This window comes from Notolepis coatsorum (genome assembly GCF_963971535.1).
Source record: "Notolepis coatsorum genome assembly, contig: SUPER_8_unloc_1, whole genome shotgun sequence".
NCBI lineage: Eukaryota > Metazoa > Chordata > Actinopteri > Aulopiformes > Paralepididae > Notolepis > Notolepis coatsorum.
In genome coordinates this window covers 426,135-445,684 of record NW_028174873.1, presented here as the reverse complement: position 1 = coordinate 445,684, position 19,550 = coordinate 426,135, and the positions used below count along the sequence as shown (strand labels likewise).

The window sequence follows — 19,550 nt, the reverse complement described above, 5'->3', positions numbered from 1 at the left end:
CTGTGGGTTTTATTTTTAGCGGTCAGCTTACTCCTTCCATAGTTTCACATATTTGTAACTAGGGATGCACCGAATGGGAAATTCTTGGCCGAAACCGATACCGAAAATAGAAAACAGTTGGCCGAAAGCCGAAAGGCCGAAAATGATTCATAGAATAGAATTTTTTTCTTACCAATGTTGTGGAACATTATGATTATGGAAAAATATATGATTATGGCAAAACTTAACTTAAATAATAAATAATCACTATGGGTCCATAAAACATTTATTCAGCACTTCTGAATGCATACAGTACATTAATTCCATCTTTTCTCTGGCTACGCAGCGGACATCTGTGCTCTACTGAGCGCACCTTTCTAGTCCCCAGATGAATGTGCTTGCTTGACTCGGCACAGTAGACGCGCGACAGACAGACAGACAGCGTCAATGTGAGAAACACAATCCCCCCCCCTCTCGCTCTGAATAATATGCATATTAGATCACTCAGTGATTAACCGCGATGGGCATATAGTAAATAAGGATATAAAAGCATGTTAAAGACGCATTTATTGGACGCGTTGCGCGCAGAGTTTACATAGAAACAGCGCGACTCCCAGTGCGACATTATCACAACAACACGCGAGGTTATTAGGTTGTTTCTGTTTCGGTGATATATTTTCGGTGAAAAAACTCTTTCGGCCGAAAGGCAATTTTTTGCCATTTTCGGCCGAAAACTTTCGGTGCCGAAATTTCGATGCATCCCTATTTGTAACCCATTTGACGTTCTTAAGCTGACGTTAGCTAAGCTAACCGTCGGACATAACGTTAGCTCCTAGGGCTACAGTGCAAGCCGGCACAACTCGGGACAGAAGAGTAGAGAGGATGTGACGTCGGTAAACAAGCCACACACACCGCAGAGCGGGTCTTCTCCAAAGCGGGGGTGGAGCAAAAATAACTGCTAGAATACTCAATCAGCAGCAGAGTAGTTCATTGCTGCTAGATTGTTTGTTTGTTTAATCAGTTGTAAAATACTTTACATTAGTAAGATGTAAATAATAATAAAGTAATAATAATACATTATTTATTTATTAAGCTGAGTAACAATGTTCATCCAACGCACGGTAATGATGTCATGAGTGCTGCTCCTCTTCCTCCACCGACACCTCTCCTCTCGTCTCCCTCTCCTCTCCAGGCCAACAGCCGGGCGGCGCTGGGGACGTACGAGTCCTCCGGCAGCGGCAGCAACGCGGGACAGTCCCTCTACGTGGCCAATCACGCCTACTAAACACCAGCGGTGTCACGCTGTCGCTCTAGTACCCAACAACTACTAGTCTAATCTGCTGCTGACCCCTGACCCCTTCACACCTCCACCCACCCACCCACCGCCAGGCCTGCGCCGGCGGCTGTCGTACCATAGCGCTATCATTGACGTGTCGCGACTAGATATGCTATTTGAAAGATGCCACGTGAAATGACAACTCACTTAATAAAAAAGGGGGAGCGCTCGTTTCGACCACATAGGAGAGCGTTTGGCTCAGAGATTGAAGCGGCAAACACTCCATTATGCAGTGTGGAGTGAATAGAGACGATTTTTTAAGGTTTTGAAGTTTTACGATGGATCGACGTTCAGTACAGGATAGGTCAGTGTTCATTCTATACTCTCTGTCCAAATCTCTCCTTCTTTCTCTCCTTCCTTCCTCACTCTTCTCCCTCTCTCTTTCCTCCTCTCTCTCTCTCTCCAGGACGAACCACATCCAGCTCCTCACAGCTAATAGTCCAGGGCCATTAGTCTGTAGACATATTTGGCTTGTGTGTGAATGCAGTGTGGACTCTGTAGTTGCCGTACGATACCATAGCAACACTGGGACTGAACTAGAGTCGACCCCAGGAGGACGGTGTCCATCAGAGGACTAAACCAATCCTACCATCAGCCAGGAGTTTTAACAGTGGCTCAAATGTTGAGTTGTGAGTGAGGTTTAGTTTTTTTTGTAGATGGTACTTAACCACACAGTTAACACTTAAGACCCTGCTCGTTCAATCGGAGAGAACTGGAGCGCTGGTGGGGGTGGATGGATCAACAGGTTAGGAATACTTTGACATTCATTTTAGTTGGTTATTATCCTTCACCAGACACTGGTCACATTGTGGAGAAAGGTTTCTGTTTGTCCCTCAGTATAGTGAAAAGGGAACGTTAGCATTCTTAGCATTTCTCATTAAACCCATGGGGCTACTGTAGCGAACTGCAAACCTCCAGCTAGCCGCGCCCCATGGTTACAACGAGCAACGCTAACAACCGCGATGTTAGAGTAGCTAGCATCAAATACGCTTGCTAGCTGCCACTTCTCAGCGTGTGATGTCAGTGAAATCATCAGCTGTGATTGGTCGACTTTTGTGGTTCTAGAGTCAGCTTCTAGAGAAGAAAATCTGGCCATTTCAAAACGAAAGCCTTCATCTCTCGACTACATTGAAACTGTAGAAGCTATGTATAGAAACTTTTCTCCACAATGTGACCAGGGTCTGTGTGTGAAGGACAATAAATAACCGGTTAATATTCAGAATGTCCAAGTATTTCTTCAACACCGCGATACAATCTACGCTTCTCTAACCACTAATACCGTCTGTTCTCAGCTTTGAATTCCCCCATATATTCTTCTGTTGTGTGACGGTGCAGTTATTATGTGATGCTCTTCTGTGTGTCAAACAGCCCCCCCCCTTCATGTCCCTCTTAATCAAGAGACCAAGCCGGGTCGGAGGGGCAGTCACTGCTGGGTTTAAAATACTTGTGAATGTTTGACGTTAGTGTCGTTCTTGAAGCACTCTGTGTGGTACATAGTGGAGGAAAACAGAAAACAAATAAAAATGATAAATAATTCAAAATCTTTTTCTGTGATTTCTTCCCCTCCTCCGTTAATGTTCATCTGTCTGTGTGTCTCACGTCATCAACTGACTTATAGAACTAACCGCCGTCTTGCATGTTTTCATTATATACAGCAGAACCGCGGTGCCAGAATGAATGTTTGAAATGTGAATAGGAAAGGAAAAGATTTAGGGGAGACCGGGGCACAGTGGATCAAGGGGCACAGTGAATCAGTGGCTATATATAGAAACTTGTACACAGGAATGCCTTGATGATGTCATCAGTGTGTGCCTCTCGTTAATCCATATCTGAAAATGTGTTTAATTTCCACGCAACACACTTTTGTGAAGAATTGAAAGGTATTCCCCGTTTTGTACCATCAAATGTAAAATTTCTGGTTTTTAAGTGATTCACTGTGCCCCGGTAAAAGGAGGTTGCTTTGTTTGTTGACTAACGGCAATATTAACTCCTCAATTTAACTTTTTTATTCCAAATATAACTATATATATATATATATATATATTATATCAATCTGTGCCATACTATTGCATGCTTTATCTGGTTTCAGAAAAATAATGTATCATATCTGGACTGATTCCCTGTGCCCCAGGTAGCGATCCACTGTACCCCGTTACTGGGGCACAGTGGATCAAATATATTTTTACATTCAACCCCATCTCAGCATCTCATATTTGGCAGTTGGCAGGATATGATAGACATGTTTTATAGAGAACATATTCTGCTATCAATTCCACAGTAGACCAGAACCATGCTGTCATAAAGCCAGGAGAAATGCTGAAATATAAGATTTCTGATCCACGGTCTCTCCTAAACATTTTACATTTAGTCATTTAGCAGGCGCTTTTATCCAAAGCGACTTACAAGTTCTGTACAACAAGTCAGGAACTGATTGTGGATTCTACTACTACTAGGGCTGCCCCTTACTTTAGAACGTTCAAAGACAATACAAAATAAAATAGGTGTTCTCTCCCGAGCCCTGAATCTCCCCCCCCCCCCCCACCCCCCCTCTCTCTCTCTCTCTCTCTCCCTGTGTTCCCTTATCCCCTCTGATGGTCTGCATTCTTCTTCTTCTTCTTCTTCTTCTTCTTCTTCTTCTTCTTCTTCTTCTTCTTCTTCTTCTTCTTCTTCTTCTTCTTCTTCTTCTTCTTCTTCTTTTCTTCTTCTTCTTCTTCTTCTTCTTCTTCTTCTTCTTCTTCTTCTTCTTCTTCTTCTTCTTCTTCTTCTTCTTCTTTCTTCTTCTTCTTCTTCTTCTTCTTCTTCTTCTTCTTCTTCTTCTTCTTCTTCTTCTTCTTCTTCTCTTTCTTCTTCTTCTTCTTCTTCTTCTTCTTCTTCTTCTTCTTCTTCTTCTTCTTCTTCTTCTTCTTCTTCTTCTTCTTCTTCTTCTTCTTCTTCTTCTTCTTCTTCTTCTTCTTCTTCTTCTTCTTCTTCTTCTTCTTCTTCTTCTTCTTCTTCTTCTTCTTCTTCTTCTTCTTCTTCTTCTTCTTCTTCTTCTTCTTCTTCTTCTTCTTCTTCTTCTTCTTCTTCTTCTTCTTCTTCTTCTTCTTCTTCTTCTTCTTCTTCTTCTTCTTCTTCTTCTTCTTCTTCTTCTTCTTCTTCTTCTTCTTCTTCTTCCCTTGCTGACGACCGGCGTCGTGGACCTTCTCCACCTGGGCGCGGCGGACGTGGTAGGACTTCCTGGAGCTGTGGAAGGAGTCCAGGAAGCCCTCCAGAGGCACGCTCCCCTCCATGAAGCTCTCCAGCAGCTCCTGTGGAGATAAACACACAGCTGTGAGGGAAGAAGACAAACTACAGGAGAACGGAGGATAAACACACAGCTGTGAGGGAAGAAGACAAACTACAGGAGAACGGAGGATAAACACACAGCTGTGAGGGGAGAAGACAAACTACAGGAGAACGGAGGATAAACACACAGCTGTGAGGGGAAGAAGACAAACTACAGGAGAACTTGCATCTGCGTTGCTCTGTGTATCCTTGGCTTGCATGGGGAGTGGTTACCATGGTTACATGCTGCCTCGTTGGAAGAACGATTCCAAACATCATGTGAAAAGTTGACAGTTGATCAAACTACACCTCTAGAGAAATAGTTCCTTTGCTGATTTTTACTGGCAACATTATATCTCAAAACAGCAAGTACCATTTGACACGGACAAATATATTGTTGCATAGTTTGTTATACATCAGAAGTATAATATTTAGACTCGGTCCTCAAAATGAATGGAAGAGAATGAGGAGCCTGACACATGATGGGAGGACTGGGTGGTGTTGACAGTGACGACTAGTTTACCGTGACTTTAGATAAGAGGTACTAAGACTGCTGATTTTCAACGAGTTCTAGTGAAATATCACTTTAACATAAAAAAGACAGAACGTGTCTTCATGGCATTAGTCCCATGTTCTGCTGTTTTGTCTTCAAGCCTACATTATGAGTATTCTTTTTTAAAAAGAGGGGGGGTGGAAAGAAAACGACTAACATTCATACTGTCTTTTACTATTATGTACTTTTCTACCAAGTAATGTACCTTTCCTACATTACTACCTATTATGCTAATATATCTACTATGCACTCAAGACCAGGGACGTGCACAGGACTTTAGAGGGGCAGGTGCTCAAAGGCTGAAAAGGGCACTGGGCCTGTGCTATTTTTGGGGGCCATTTTTGGGCGGGGAGGGGCCTTTTTATGCTTTTGGGGGGTTTTGGTGATCAAATATTGAATATTGAACTATAATAATCAGTGCAGGAGCTCACTTATCCTTGAAAGACACTTTTATCACTGACTTAAAAGGCCCATACATCTCCATAAATGTTCAGGGCGGAGGGAATAAGTGCTTACCCTACAGACCCCAAGTCTGTTAGGACAGCAGACTCAGTTGGCACTGCTCAAAACTTACCTTTTTACAATAGCTTTTAAATGAATTATTATCTTTATTTCATTGTCTTATTTTTCTTTATTTCTATAAATTTTACTTAAATATTTTATTATACTTTGCATTATACATTTTACTCAACCTCAGCCAATCGCGCACTGCCCACTAACCAAGGGAAAAAACTATTGCTTCTCAGCACAGAGATCTGTCTGATGAAAAAAACAGCTTCAATTATAGTCACACACACCGTACCTTTTTTGGCAGTAACAGTAACAGCGTTATTAAGATTGGAAGAGTAATTCGTTAGATTACTCGTTACTGAAAAAACTAACGCCGTTATTCCCATCACTGGATGTCACAGTATGATGTCATAATCAAACATTCTAGAACATTTTGTGATGTCACAGTATGATGTCATAATCAAACATTCTAGAACATTTGGGATGTCACAGTACAATGTCATAATAGACATTCTAGAACATTTGTGATGTCACAGTATGATGTATAATAGTACATTCTAGAACATTTGTGATGTCACAGTATGATGTCATAAAATAGTACATTCTAGAACATTTGTGTACAGTATATATTCAACAATTCTCTGAACGTACTACTCACAAATCTCGGCTGTGGAAAGAAGAAGCAGGCCATGTCGTATGTTCGTGGGGGGAGGCTGTTGTTTGGAGAGGAAGACAGAAGTGCGGCCTGTTCATGTGGGAGGATGGATTGGGAGCGATGCGCCGAGTGGCGGCGTCTGCGTCCGTCGGAACTGTGCAGCGAAGACATGCGTGGGAGCAGTAGTCGGTGGTGGGATGCGGAAGAAGTGGCTGGGAGAGATCAGGAACAGCGAAGGCCTTGCGATTGGTGGCCCCGGCCTGTGAGCGGCTACCCAGGGTATTGGGAGGATCGTGATGGAAGTAAATGGTGTGAGAAGGGCGAGGAAGATAGCGAAAGGGGTAAGGATGGCAAAGGGAAGGAGTCGGGTGGTGACAGAATGGAGTATAGTGGGGAGGAGAGTGAGAAAGAAGAGATTGAGAAAGAGGTGTGGGAAACGGCGGGGAAGAAGAGGAAGAAACAGATGGGGAGGAACGACAGCGATGGGGATAGCCAGGGCAAGGGTGAGGGGTCGGTGAGAGTAGGGGGGAGGAGAGGGGGGGAGAAGGGGGGAAGAGGAAGAAAGTGGGGGACGATAGCTCAAGTGGGCCGGGAGACGAGGGTGCTGGAAAAGATGTGGCAAAAGCGGAAGTGATCCATATAGTGGTCAGGCTTGAGGGGGAGAGGGGTGAGAGGAAAGTAGGTAGGCTCGAGTGGCCCAAACTCATTGCCGAGCAATTAGGGGAGGTAAAGTACGTGAGAGTTTTGTGGGATGGGAATCTGGCCGTAGGGTGTGGTAGTGAGGGGCAGGTGGAGGTGGCTAGGAAGATGCGGGGCATTGGGGGGGTGGGTATAAGTAAGGTGGCGAGGGTAGGGGAGAAGAGGGGGGGGGGATGTAAGGGGGTGATAGCTGGGGTACCGGTCGAGGTTACAGTAGAGCAGCTGGTGGGAGAGCTGAATGAATGAATGAATGAAAACTTTATTTAACAGATTGCAGAATGGGTACAATACAGTACGGCTCAATACATACAATTGTTAAGGGGATGCAGACCTGAGAAAGACGTTTGTCTTGTTTCCATCAGGGTCCCCCATTTGGTTATCTAATGGAGAACGGGCGTAATGGCATAGTTAAGAGTGCAGAAAGGATGAAGAGGGGAGCAGAGAGGGCAGTGACGGGGACGGTAGTGATTACATTTGAGGGGGTTGTTCCTAGGGAGGTGTTTGTAGGGCGTAGGATGTATAGGGTTAGGGAATTTGTTCATGATCCTCTTAGGTGCTATAGGTGCCAGGAGTTTGGCCATATAGCTACCACGTGTAGGAAGGGGCTGAGGTGCGCTAGGTGTGGCGGGGAACATGAATATGGGAAGTGTGGAGAGGGAGTGAAGCCGAAGTGCTGTAGTTGTGGTGGGGAGCATAGTGTAGCGTTTAGGGGGTGCGAGGTGATGATGAAGGAGGTCGCGGATCGGAGAGAGAGAAGGGAGGGTAAGTTGACGTATGCTGGGGCGGTTAGCAGGGCAGGACAGGGTAGCCAAGAAAGGGTGCAGGGGGTTGAAGGAGGGCATTTGGCAGTGAGGGTAGAGCAGGTAGAGAGGGGAAGGGAGGAGAAATGAGGTATTGTGGCCTTCGTGGCAGGGGTAGTTACTGGTATGGCAGAGGCTAAGGGTAAAACAGCGATGGTGAAGATGATTGTTAGGATAGCGGTTCAACATCTGGGATTGGAAGGTCTGGACTGGGAGGTGGTGTATAGCGAATTGGCTGAGGGGGCTGCGAGGGACAAGGCTGCGAGGGACAAAGCAGCCCAGGATAAGATAGCAGGGGGCAAGGTGGGTCCCGCGGAGGGGGGCTCAGGCAGGAAGTAGCAGCAGTAGCTGCACTCCAATGGACAATGTAGGTGATGACGGGGTCCAGTAGAAGAAGAAAAAGAAGGTGAAGAAGGAGAAGAAGGAGAAGAAGAAGAGCCCATAAAAAGAATTGCGGAGGGCAGTAATACGCCTCGATGCGTCTACTCTGCCGGAAATTCAAATAAGAAGAAGAAGAAGAAGAAGGTCTCAGATCTCACAAGACAAGTGAAGATCTAACTTGTTGTTTCCGGCTACTTGTCTGTAAGTTTGAATATATTCTGTAGACCATTTTAAAATCACCACATGGAAAAGGAAACAATGTCCTGTACAATCCGTAATGAGCTGCGTCTGGAGGGAAGGCTCTGTGATGTGGTTATTAAAGTCAACAGCACTGAGTTGAATGCCCACAAGGCCCTCCTGTGTGACTGCAGTGACTATTTCAGGTAAGTTTAGCTTGGTTCAGGTTAGCTTGGTTCAGGTTAGCTTGGTTCAGCTTAGCTTGGTTCAGGTTAGTTTGGTTCAGGTTAACTTGGTTAGTACTAACACAAGAGTGAACAAAAAACGCTCATGGACCTGCGGTCTGTCGTTGACTGCTCGCTTGTGTTGTTCGTTGGATTACTTTTGGATTATTTGGGCTCGCCAAAGAAACTATCAAAACGTACACGGAACCGCGGTCTGTCGTTGACGGAGTCGCTTGTGTTGTCGCTGTGTGTCACGTTACTGAAAAAACTAACGCTGTTAGTAACGCCGTTATTTATAACGCCGTTATTCCCATCACTGGATGTCACAGTATGATGTCATAATAGAACATTCTAGAACATTTGTGATGTCACAGTATGATGTCATAATAGAACATTCTAGAACATTTGTGATGTCAGAGTATGATGTCATATTCAAACATTCTAGAACATTTGTGATGTCACAGTATGATATCATAATAGACCATTTTAGAACATTTGTGATGTCACATTATGATGTCATAATAGTACATTCTAGAACATTTGTGATGTCACAGTATGATGTCATAATAGTACATTCTAGAACATTTGTGATGTCACAGTATGATGTCATAATAGACATTCTAGAACATTTGTGATGTCACAGTATGATGTCATAATAGTACATTCTAGAACATTTGTGATGTCACAATATGATGTCATAATAGAACATTCTAGAACATTTGTGTACAGTATATATTCAACAATTCTCTCAGAAGATCTCAGAAGACTTGTTTCCGGCTACTTGTCTGTAAGCTTGAATATATTCTGTAGATACCATTTTAAAATCCCCACATGGTAAAGGAAACAATGTCCTGTACAATCCTTAATGAGCTGCATCTGGAGGGAAGGCTCTGTGATGTGGTTATTAAAGTCAACAGCACTGAGTTGAATGCCCACAAGGCCCTCCTGTGTGACTGCAGTGACTATTTCAGGTAAGTTTAGCTTGGTTCAGGTTAGCTTGGTTCAGGTTAGCTTGCTTCAGCTTAGCTTGGTTCAGCTTAGCTTGGTTCAGGTTAGCTTGGTTCAGGTTAGCTTGGTTAGTAAACAGATACCATACTGTACTTTTACTGTAAACAGATAATATACTGTACTTCTACTGTAAACAGATACTATGTACATCTACTGTAAAAAGATAATATACTGTACTTCTACTGTAAAACGATACTATACTGTACTTTTACTGTAACCAGATACTATACTGTACTTCTACTGTAAACAGATACTATACTATACATCTACTGTAAAAAGATACTATACTGTACTTCTACTGTAAACATATACTATACTGTACTTCTACTGTAAACAGATACTATACTGTACTTCTACTGTAAACAGATACTATACTTCTACTGTGCTAAGACCCTATACTTCTAAAGTGAAAATATATGACTACACAGGACAGAATGTTGCTTACTGGTTACTCATCAGATATCTCTATACTCTGCGTCCCACAGAGCCCTCTTCACTCGCTGGAGCGACTCAGAGAAACCAGTCTACACTATCCCTGGGGTGTCCCCGGGTATGATGCAGCTCATCATAGAGTACGCCTACACACGCTTTGTGCCAGTGACAGCAGAGAACGTGGAAGAGCTTCTGGTGGCTGCAGACCAGCTTCTCGTCACTGGCATAGTAGGAGCGTGCTCTGACTTCCTAGAAGGCCAGCTGTCTCTGGAAAACTGTGTCGGCATCTGGAGGTTGGTGGACATCTACTGCTGCCCTGACCTGAGGCGCAAGGCCCATCTCTTCATCGTGTGCCACTTTGAGGAGATGTTGCACGTCTCACAGGAGTTTGTGGAGCTGTCCCTGCAGCAACTGGTGGACATCATCGAGAGGGATGATCTGAACGTGAAGAGCGAGGAGACGGTGTTCGAGGCCATCCTCCGTTGGATCGACCACTCCCGCGAGGAGCGTAAAACACACATCCCTTTGCTGCTGCCCAAGGTAACTAATTGTATTACTGTGCATTACATTAAAACAACACTAGGTTTCCTAGTACGGTGGTTCTCAAACATTTGGGTCCAAACTGTTCCCTAGCAACAGAAACCGTCTACAACCGATGTCTAAGTTGTACCCGCTGTCTGCTTGTCTCTTCCCAGGTTCGCATGGGCTTGATGAGGCCTGACTACTTGCTGAACAACGTCCAGAACAACCCTGTGGTGAGGGACAGCCACGACTGCAGGGCCCTCATCCTCAGCGTCCTGAACCCCTCTGGCTCCGACAGGCTCCCAAACCCCCTGATGCGTCCACGCCTGCCCCAGGAGGTCCTATTGGCCATTGGAGGCTGGGGTGGCGGCATCCTGACCATGGAGGCTTACGATATCCAAGCCGGTGGATGGATGGACGTGAGCGTTGAGGGGGAGAGTCCCCGGTGGGACCACGGCACCGCTTATCTCCACGGTCTGGTCTACTCCGTCGGTGGCTCGGACGGCAGAAAGACTCTCAGCAGTGTGTGCAGGTTCAACCCCGTCACTCGCAGCTGGCTGCAGGCGGCTCCCATGCACTCACGCCGCCGGGAGCTCTGCGTGGTCGTGTTGGACGGCTGTATCTACGCCATGGGAGGGTGGGACGCAGACGTGTTCGTGAACACCGCCGAGCGCTACGAGCCTGAAACCAACCAGTGGACAGTGATCTCACCCATGCTGGAGCGCAGGACCGGCGCCGGGGCAGCAGCCCTCCAGGGCAAGGTGGGTGGAACTGAGGGACACAGGGTGCTAGATGAACACAAGGAACGTTAGATCAGAAATCATAAATGTCTTTATTGCCAAGTGAGCTTGCACATACAAAAGATGTGTCTGGGTCCTTTGGTGCATCAACATTAACAGACAATTAAAGTAGAATGAAATAAAATGGAATATATAAACTAAATTAGAATATTCTTTCTTATTACAGGTTTACATCTGTGGTGGCTACAACAGGTGGGAGTATCTGCTCACAGCTGAGTGCTACAGCCCAGACACTAACCAGTGGACTCTGATCGCCCCCATGAGCAGCAGGCGTGACGGACTGGGAGTCGCTGCATACGGAGGACATGTCTATGCGGTAGGTGCACACGGAGACAAATGCTTTATACTAGATATTTCTATAGATATGTATCATTTGACTTGCAATGCTGCTGTGATGCCCTCATTTCCCTAAATGGATTAATACAGTGTCTGCCTGCCTGAGCCACACACTAAAACATTCCTCTCATGTGTCCTGTCCTCAGGTGGGAGGGTGGGACGGTGGTAGAAACTACCTGCGTAGCGCGGAGGCCTACAGCCCCTTGACTGACTCCTGGAGCGCCCTGCCTAACATGTTCACCCCCCGCTGGAGCTTTGGCATCGGGGTGCTGGACGACCTGCTCTTCGTGGTCGGAGGCTACAATGGCTCCAGAACCATCTCCAAGGTGGAGCGCTACGACCAGAGCAGCGACAGGTGGACTGTAGCCGAGGACATGAAGATCCGGCGCAGAGGCCTAAGCTGCTGCATAATGCATGGTCTGCCATTTAATATGAGCCAGTACGCTGCTCCCCGTGGAGGAGGAGGAGGAGGAGGAGCAGGAGGAGGAGGAGGAGGAGGAGCAAAAGGAGGAGGAGCAGGAGGAGGAGGAGGAAGAGGAGGAGGAAGAGGAGGAGGAAGATGAGGAAGAGGAGGAGGAGGAGGAAGATGAGGAAGATGATGATGAGGAGGAAGAAGAGGAGGAGGAAGATGAGGAAGAGTAGGAGGAGGAGGAAGATGAGGAAGATGAGGAGGAGGAAGAGGAGGAGGAGCAGGAGCAGGAGGAGGAGGAGCACGAGGAGGAGCAGGAGGAGGAGGAGCAGGAGGAGGAGGAGGAAGAGGAGGAGGAGGCGGATGAGGAAGAGGAGGAAGAGGAGGAGGAATATGAGGAAGAGGAGGAGGAAGATGAGAAAGATGAGGATGAGGAGGAAGAAGAGGAGGAGGAAGATGAGGAAGAGGAGGAAGAGGAGGAAGAGGAGGAGGAGGAAGAGGAGGAGGAGGAAGAGGAGGTAGCAGGGGATCCATCTAAGAACCTTAAACATTTATTAGACCAAAAGAAATCTTAAGAAATTAATAAATTACTATCAGCCAAAGGTGGTGCATTTCTTTCTTCTAGTAATTCAGACAATATCAGTTTTTAGTTTGTGTAATGTAATGTAATATCTGTTTTTAGTTTGTGTAATGTAATATCTGTTTTTAGTTTGTGTAATGTAATGTAATATCTGTTTTTAGTTTGTGTAATGTAATGTAATATCTGTTTTTAGTTTGTGTAATGTAATGTAATATCTGTTTTTAGTTTGTGTAATGTAATGTAATATCTGTTTTTAGTTTGTGTAATGCACATAATATGGGAACTTTTATCCATATGGTTGAGCCTGTTAGGAATTGCACCGCCAACCCAAGCAGATTGCAGATCACTCTCTCTATATGGAGGTAAAAAAGAAAATATGGTAAAATTTATTGGCATAAAAAGGGCACTTTTTTACGAGGCACAAAAGGGCAGGTGCTTGTGCACCCGTTGGGCTCTATGTGTGCACATGTCTGCTCGCTGCGCCCTTGAGCAAGGCACCTCAGCTTTAACCGCTCCAGTGTTAGCTGCTCAGGGGCCAGTAGTAGAGTGCCTGACCATAGTGTCTTTATACCTGTATCACTGGACATATAAATGCATATTAAATCAAATCAAATTGATTTGTAAAGCCCGAAATCACAAGTTAATGTCCCCATGGGCCGGACAAGCCTCTTTAAACGATTCAAGAAGAAACATCTCAATAAATCAAGAACAAAAAACCCACCATGAAATCCAAAATAAATGTAAAATAAATAAATGCAACACTCCCAGACATACCCCAGCGAAGGTAAGGAAAACCCTAGCAATAGGAAAAAAGCACCACAGGCGATGTGGAGGAGAGAAACCTTAGAAGGGCCGTTCAAGGGGGCATCCCCCTTCTTGGATGTCAGTGATAATAGTGTTGCTATGGATGGGTGGACAATAAAACAGGCGAATAGTTGGTATGTATGTACATATACGTGTAATAAAACACAAATATGTGCATGCAATAGCAACTGGGGTATATAAGAACATTTTTGAAATATTTAAATATATTACAACTCTGTACATACATGTGATTAGCATTATACTCAGTAGAACAAATGTATATATCTTATACCCAGCTTAATCACTATATTAATATTACTATTGCACTCTACTGTTACATTTGCACTCGGGTTGGATGCCACCCTTATTTTCATTGTAATGTACGTATGCTGTATGATGACAATACATTTCAATGTAATCTAATCTAACTGGTACTATGACCTGAATGATGGTCCTAGAGGTCAGTGATTTGATGCTCTTTTGGTGTTTTGGCGATGGTGGCGTAAGAGAGTGCTGTCTTAACGTAAGAGAGTGCCGTCTTAACAGGTTGTGGGAAATCTCCCATATAGGCATTGGATTGGGTGGAGAGCTGGTGACTGCATGCGAATGCCCTCGTATGCCCTGTGTATGGGGACATGTCACCCATATAGAAACACACCTCTTCAATCAATATCTGAGATGCAAATAAATAAATAACTAATAAATATAATATTTATATTGTAGTGGGTTCTATAGAGACATAATTCCCCATGGTATTGTTTTGATGTGTTGATGGGGCACTGTCACTTTAAGAAGGTTGGTTTTGGGTTGGGCTGAGAGGAGACGCCCTGTGTGGGGTTTCATTGATAAATGTTTGATTACTACGAGCTGTCAGAAGCTAGCCCGGCATAGTTCTGACAGCTGTCACTTGTGCTACTGCAAAATAAATGACACACGGCTTTGTGTTGTCAACTGATAGAAATTGTGCGTTTCTCTATTCTGATGATTTCTACAATATAATATATATATAAATAACTGTCTTTTACTAGTACCTTACTACTATGTACTATGTTACTATCCGTATACTACTACCTACCATGCTAATATGTCTATTATACTATGCACTCAGGGTGTAACACTCAAGTTCAACACTATTTGACGAACAATGCCACTGACCATAAGCTGCCAGAGATGCACATCTCCTGCTGACCAGAAAACCACACACTTTTCTGATAGTGGGGTGCCTGGACACTCAGTCATTTAAAATGTATATGCGAAAGTTTCGTTTTCACTTCTAATTTGAAGATAAGGATCTATAGAACAATTTTGGCTTGAGTGTCAAGGAACCAGTTGAATTTAATAAAAATGTATCCAAAATGGCCACAATCGAAATCATGAATTCTTTAAAAACGTCTTAATGTTCACACAATTGCTGTGTAATATAATTTTGTATTGCTATTTTAAGTTAATACTGTGTGAGGAATCAACTGGAGTTCAAATATTGATGTTTTGAATATTCTGGTATGGCAAAAATCAAAGATGGCTGCAATTTCTGTATTTATTTTGAATTACGCTTCATAACTTTTATTCGATTGAACCTAGAATGGTGATGTTGGTGCCTGTACCTAGGTTTTAATGAATGAGTAATTGAATACAAATAAAATAAACATTATTGGAGCATATCTTACATGATATTTCACACAATGAGACAATAAATATGTGGAGAACTAGAGTTAGATATGAGAACTGTAAACAACAGTTGATTGTGAAGAACAAATGATGATTGTGAAGAACGTCCTCATCACAAGAAAGGATCTGCATCTCAGCACCAATGTCAACGCCATGCCAAAGACCTGATGGAGGTGTTGCTGAGCAATGGGAATCCCTTTGAGGAGGGCAGTAAAGACCTGGTTACATTAGACAATAAGGTGTGTGAGTCTGCGGCTGCTGCCGTATCTGTCCATCAACTCGAGTCTACGGGATCAAGTCCACCATGTTGGAAACAGTCCACCAATGGATCAATGCAACCATGAGGAAGCTGACACTCGTGTCCTATAATACATCTCCTCCACGCCCTCCAAACATCATCACTTGGGAGGGTGCATACTGGAGATACAGATGTTTGTCGTAATCCTTCTGACTAATTTCCATCACATCAAGCCACTAACAGATACACACCCACTCAGGGACGTGCACAGGACTTTAGAGGGGCAGGTGCTCAAAGGCTGAAAAGGGCACTATACCTGTGTGTGTCTTAACCGAGCCCGCGTAGCGCACAAGCACGATTTTTAAGGGCCCTTTTTGGGCGGGGGCCCCCTTTTTATGCTTTTTGGGGGGTTTTGGTGATCAAATATTGAATATTGAACTATAATAATCAGTGCAGGAGCTCACTTATCCTTGAAAGACACTTTTATCACTGACTTAAAAGGCCCATACATCTCCATAAATCTTCAGGGGGGAGGGAATAAGTGCTTACCCTACAGACCCCAACAAGTGCTGTATATTCTGTATTGTTTAATATAAATGCATTTTTTATTCCAATCCCAATTTGTATTTGAGATTCCCAAATCCCATCGGACTTGACTTCTTCGTGTCCCTCAGTGAGTATAATACCAGCATTCAACTGTATGCGCCACAGCGGTTTCTATCATCATCATCATCATCATCATCATCATCATCATCATCACCCACGCTATGCATAAAATATATAGGTCCGCGGAGAGGCACGCTGAGGAGGCCGTGCAAACTGCAATGGAATATGGGGCATCTCTCTCTCTCTTTACCTAATATTTTGATTCTATCCTGACATTTTTCAGTTGGAAGGGCAGTCTATATGCGTAACGAATTTTTTATATATATCTTTTTTTTCTTCAAAAAGGGCACTTTTTTTTTTACGAGGCTCAAAAAGGCAGGTGCTCAAGCACCCCTTGGGCTCTATGTGTGCACGTGCCTGCTCAAGAGGCATAGCAATGACAATAAATAAGAACTAAACCTAATCGCGTGGATCTAGCTATATAGTGGAATAGACTGTATTAATATTACATATTTATACTGTGTTACTAGGGTAGCGTCAGCTCGAGCCCAAGAGCAGAACACAGGGGAGAGGAGAACGAGGTGCTTTAGGTTGTTTAATATACTGTAGGTACCAAGCAGACAGGTTATGAAAATGTTCAGGAATGTGCGACAGGTGCGAGCAGGAGCACTCCTCGCAATTCACAGGAGGAACGTCCTGGCTGGCGGGTGGTGTAGCGACACTCGGACGGGGAGTGGCAGGAACGCAGGTCTGATACGCAGGTCTGGTGATGATCTGATGCGTCTCAGGTGCGCAGGTAGGTCCAGGGAGACAGCGTGTGGAAGAAGGGACAGGAAGCTGCCCATATAAGGACGTGGAAGTCTGCTGGCAGGCAGGCGAGAGGCGTGATTACATATGCACGCCGCATTTCTCGGACACGCTCTCTGATTGGCCGACGCCTGTTTCTACACTGGTTAAGCTTAGGCACTCTTCGAAGTTGGTTAAGGTTAGAGTTTGTCTTAGAGCGTGGCGATAGAACGCCAGGTAGTTTGCAGGCTGTTTGACGAGGAAATGGGCAAAGACACAGCGCGTCACGGATTGGGCAAACGCGTCAGTGGCCAATCAGAGAGCGTCAGTCAGTGGCCAATCAGAGAGCGTCTCCGAGAAATGCGGCGTGCATATGTAATCACGCAGGCGAGAGAGAGGCCCTGGCTGTGGTTGTAACATGACATACCGTCTAGTTGTTGCGCGCTCCTGGCCACATGTTCAGCGCACACACACTGTATAGCCTACGTGTGTGTTGAATGAACAGTTGGTTTATATTATTCTAATGACTTGTTTCATTAGGAGATCTCAGATACACTGTATGCGCTGCCCAGCCTGCCCTATAGAAGTAAGTACAGAGCGGCTGGGTGGCGCAGCGGACTAAGCGCTCGTCACCAACGCGAGAGACACTGGTATCGAATCCGGCTGTCAGCGTTGCCTCCGGCTTGGCCGGCCGTCATACTGACTCAATTGGCAAGAGTCAGCGGGAGGGAAGCCGGTGGGGTGGTATTCTGGTCGTTGTAAACAGCGACTCCTACAGGTCGGTCAGGGCGCCTGCACAGCGAGGGAGGGAGATGGTGAGGGTAGTGTGAGCCTCCCACACGTTACACCTCACCAATGAGAGTCCGCGCTGGCAGGTGAAAAGAGGCTGCTGGCTGTCTCCTATGTCTCGGAGGAAGCATCTGATAAGACTTCAGGGCTCCCTAGACCGACCAGTGGGGGGGCACATGCGAGCAACGACCAGGAAGGGGAGGGGGGGGGGGAATTGGCATAACGACTCAAATTGGGATGGGAGAAAAACAGAGAAAAACAGGAGAAGAAAAAAAGTGGGAAAAAAAGAAGTAGTAAGTACAGTACGTACAGTACACATCTTAGTGTGACGTCTTAAGGCTGCCAGAGTCGGGCATACTGTGAGCGGGCCGGACTCCACAGAGGTCCGCGCGGACTCCGCGTCGCACACCGGTGTCACACAAAAGGCTGCTCGCCGTGTTGGTCGACATCGACCTGCATTAAATGTAGTAAACTGGCACGAGAAATGTATAGGAAATTGGTACGCAGTGGTACGCTCGACTATGAAACCTCAAACGATTGGGACATGCCGCGACCGCGTGGAATCCGCTCCACTCACGCCCGACTCTGTGCCTCAAGATATCATGCTAAGATGTGTACTGTAAATTCTACAGTGTATGACTAACTTAGACCTAAACTGGGCTTTTTCTTCCGGTTAAAGAAATGTTTCCCGTCTGAAGCCAGGAAGAGAATTGTGCAGAGTTCCTTTCTGCCTGTATTAGACTCTATGGCGATGTGATCTATATGCATGCTCCTTCCTCCCTGCTTAACAAGCTGGATTCTGCGTACCATACTGCCATACGTTTTGTAACGGGTGCAGGCTCTCGCACCCACCACTGCACTCTGTATCAGTCCTTAGGATGGTCCTCTCTGTACCAAAGAAGACAATCACACATGTTGATTTTTATCCTTAAGTCATTGCTAGGTAAGCTGCCCTTATATATCTCCAGGCTTCTGTCCTTTTATACTTGCTTTTTTAATACCAGACGAGCAGCAAATGGGATGCTTTTAAATGTTCCTCTGATGCAGTCAGAGCTGGTAAAGCTGCATTCTCCCACTATGCTCCCTTTTTATGGAATACGCTGCAAGTGAAACTTTGTCTACAGGCACTTCCTACTGTGAATGCTTTTAAAGGTATGCTACGATTGGCCCTTTATGAAACATGTAACTGTTTTACTTGATGCTATTGTTGATGTGATTATGCTCCTTGCCACTGCACAAATGACCATCTGTATTTATATTTGAATTGTATGTTTTTTGTTTAATGCCCTTGTTTTTATGTTGAAACTTGTTGTGTGCTGTGTTGGTCAGGACTCCCTGGAAGAAGAGATCTCGTATCTCAATGGGACATTCCTGGATAAATAAAGGATAAATAACAAAAAAAAATGATATATATATATAGGGCAGCGCATACAGTATCTGCAATCTCCTAATAAAACAAGTCATTAGAATAATATAAGCCTACTGTTCATTCATTAGGCACGTAGGCTATACAGTACGTGCACGTGTGTGCGTGCGCTGCAGCAGGTGGACGCGCAACAAGACGGTATAAATATGGAATATGAATAGTCTATTCCACTATAGCTATAGTGTGCTGTATGATGACAATACATTTGAATCTAATCTCATTTTGATCCGTCGCAAAATCGATTTCGCGCTACCTGTTGAATACGGGGATCAGCATTGCAACGCTGACCCTTGTTTTGCACACGGCCCTCGCATTATAATGAGCTGGAGGGGCGTGTCTGTATGCAAATCGGGTCTACGAGAACACACTCCCAGTGGTTCGCAGCTGTGATCATTTGGCAAGTTAAGACAACCTCTCCACGCATTGGTGAATCTGGGGGCAATTGTCGTTGGCTTTCTCTTACGACCTGCCAAGGAGTTTGTCGTAAGAGAAAACTTAAGACAATGTTGGAGAATGAGGTCCAATTACT

At 44.9% G+C, this 19,550-nt stretch overlaps 2 protein-coding genes across 2 annotated transcripts in view; one reads left to right on the top strand and one right to left on the bottom strand.

The window, feature by feature from the left end:
* Window positions 1–2,856, top strand: part of aldocb (aldolase C, fructose-bisphosphate, b) — a 29,256-nt gene extending 26,400 nt beyond the window's left edge. The window contains exon 9 of the mRNA XM_084338369.1: window positions 1,172–2,856. Within this exon, the coding sequence (XP_084194495.1) occupies window positions 1,172–1,264 (93 nt within the window). The 3' untranslated portion in view covers window positions 1,265–2,856. The remainder of the gene's footprint in view (window positions 1–1,171) is intronic.
* A 277-nt stretch (window positions 2,857–3,133) lies between these two features.
* heatr6 (HEAT repeat containing 6) overlaps window positions 3,134–19,550 on the bottom strand; it is a gene marked incomplete at both ends in the record, with an annotated part of 80,054 nt that continues 63,637 nt past the window's right edge. Inside the window, 2 exon segments of the mRNA XM_084338370.1 lie at window positions 3,134–3,144; window positions 4,479–4,602. Coding sequence (XP_084194496.1) covers window positions 3,134–3,144; window positions 4,479–4,602 — 135 coding nt within the window.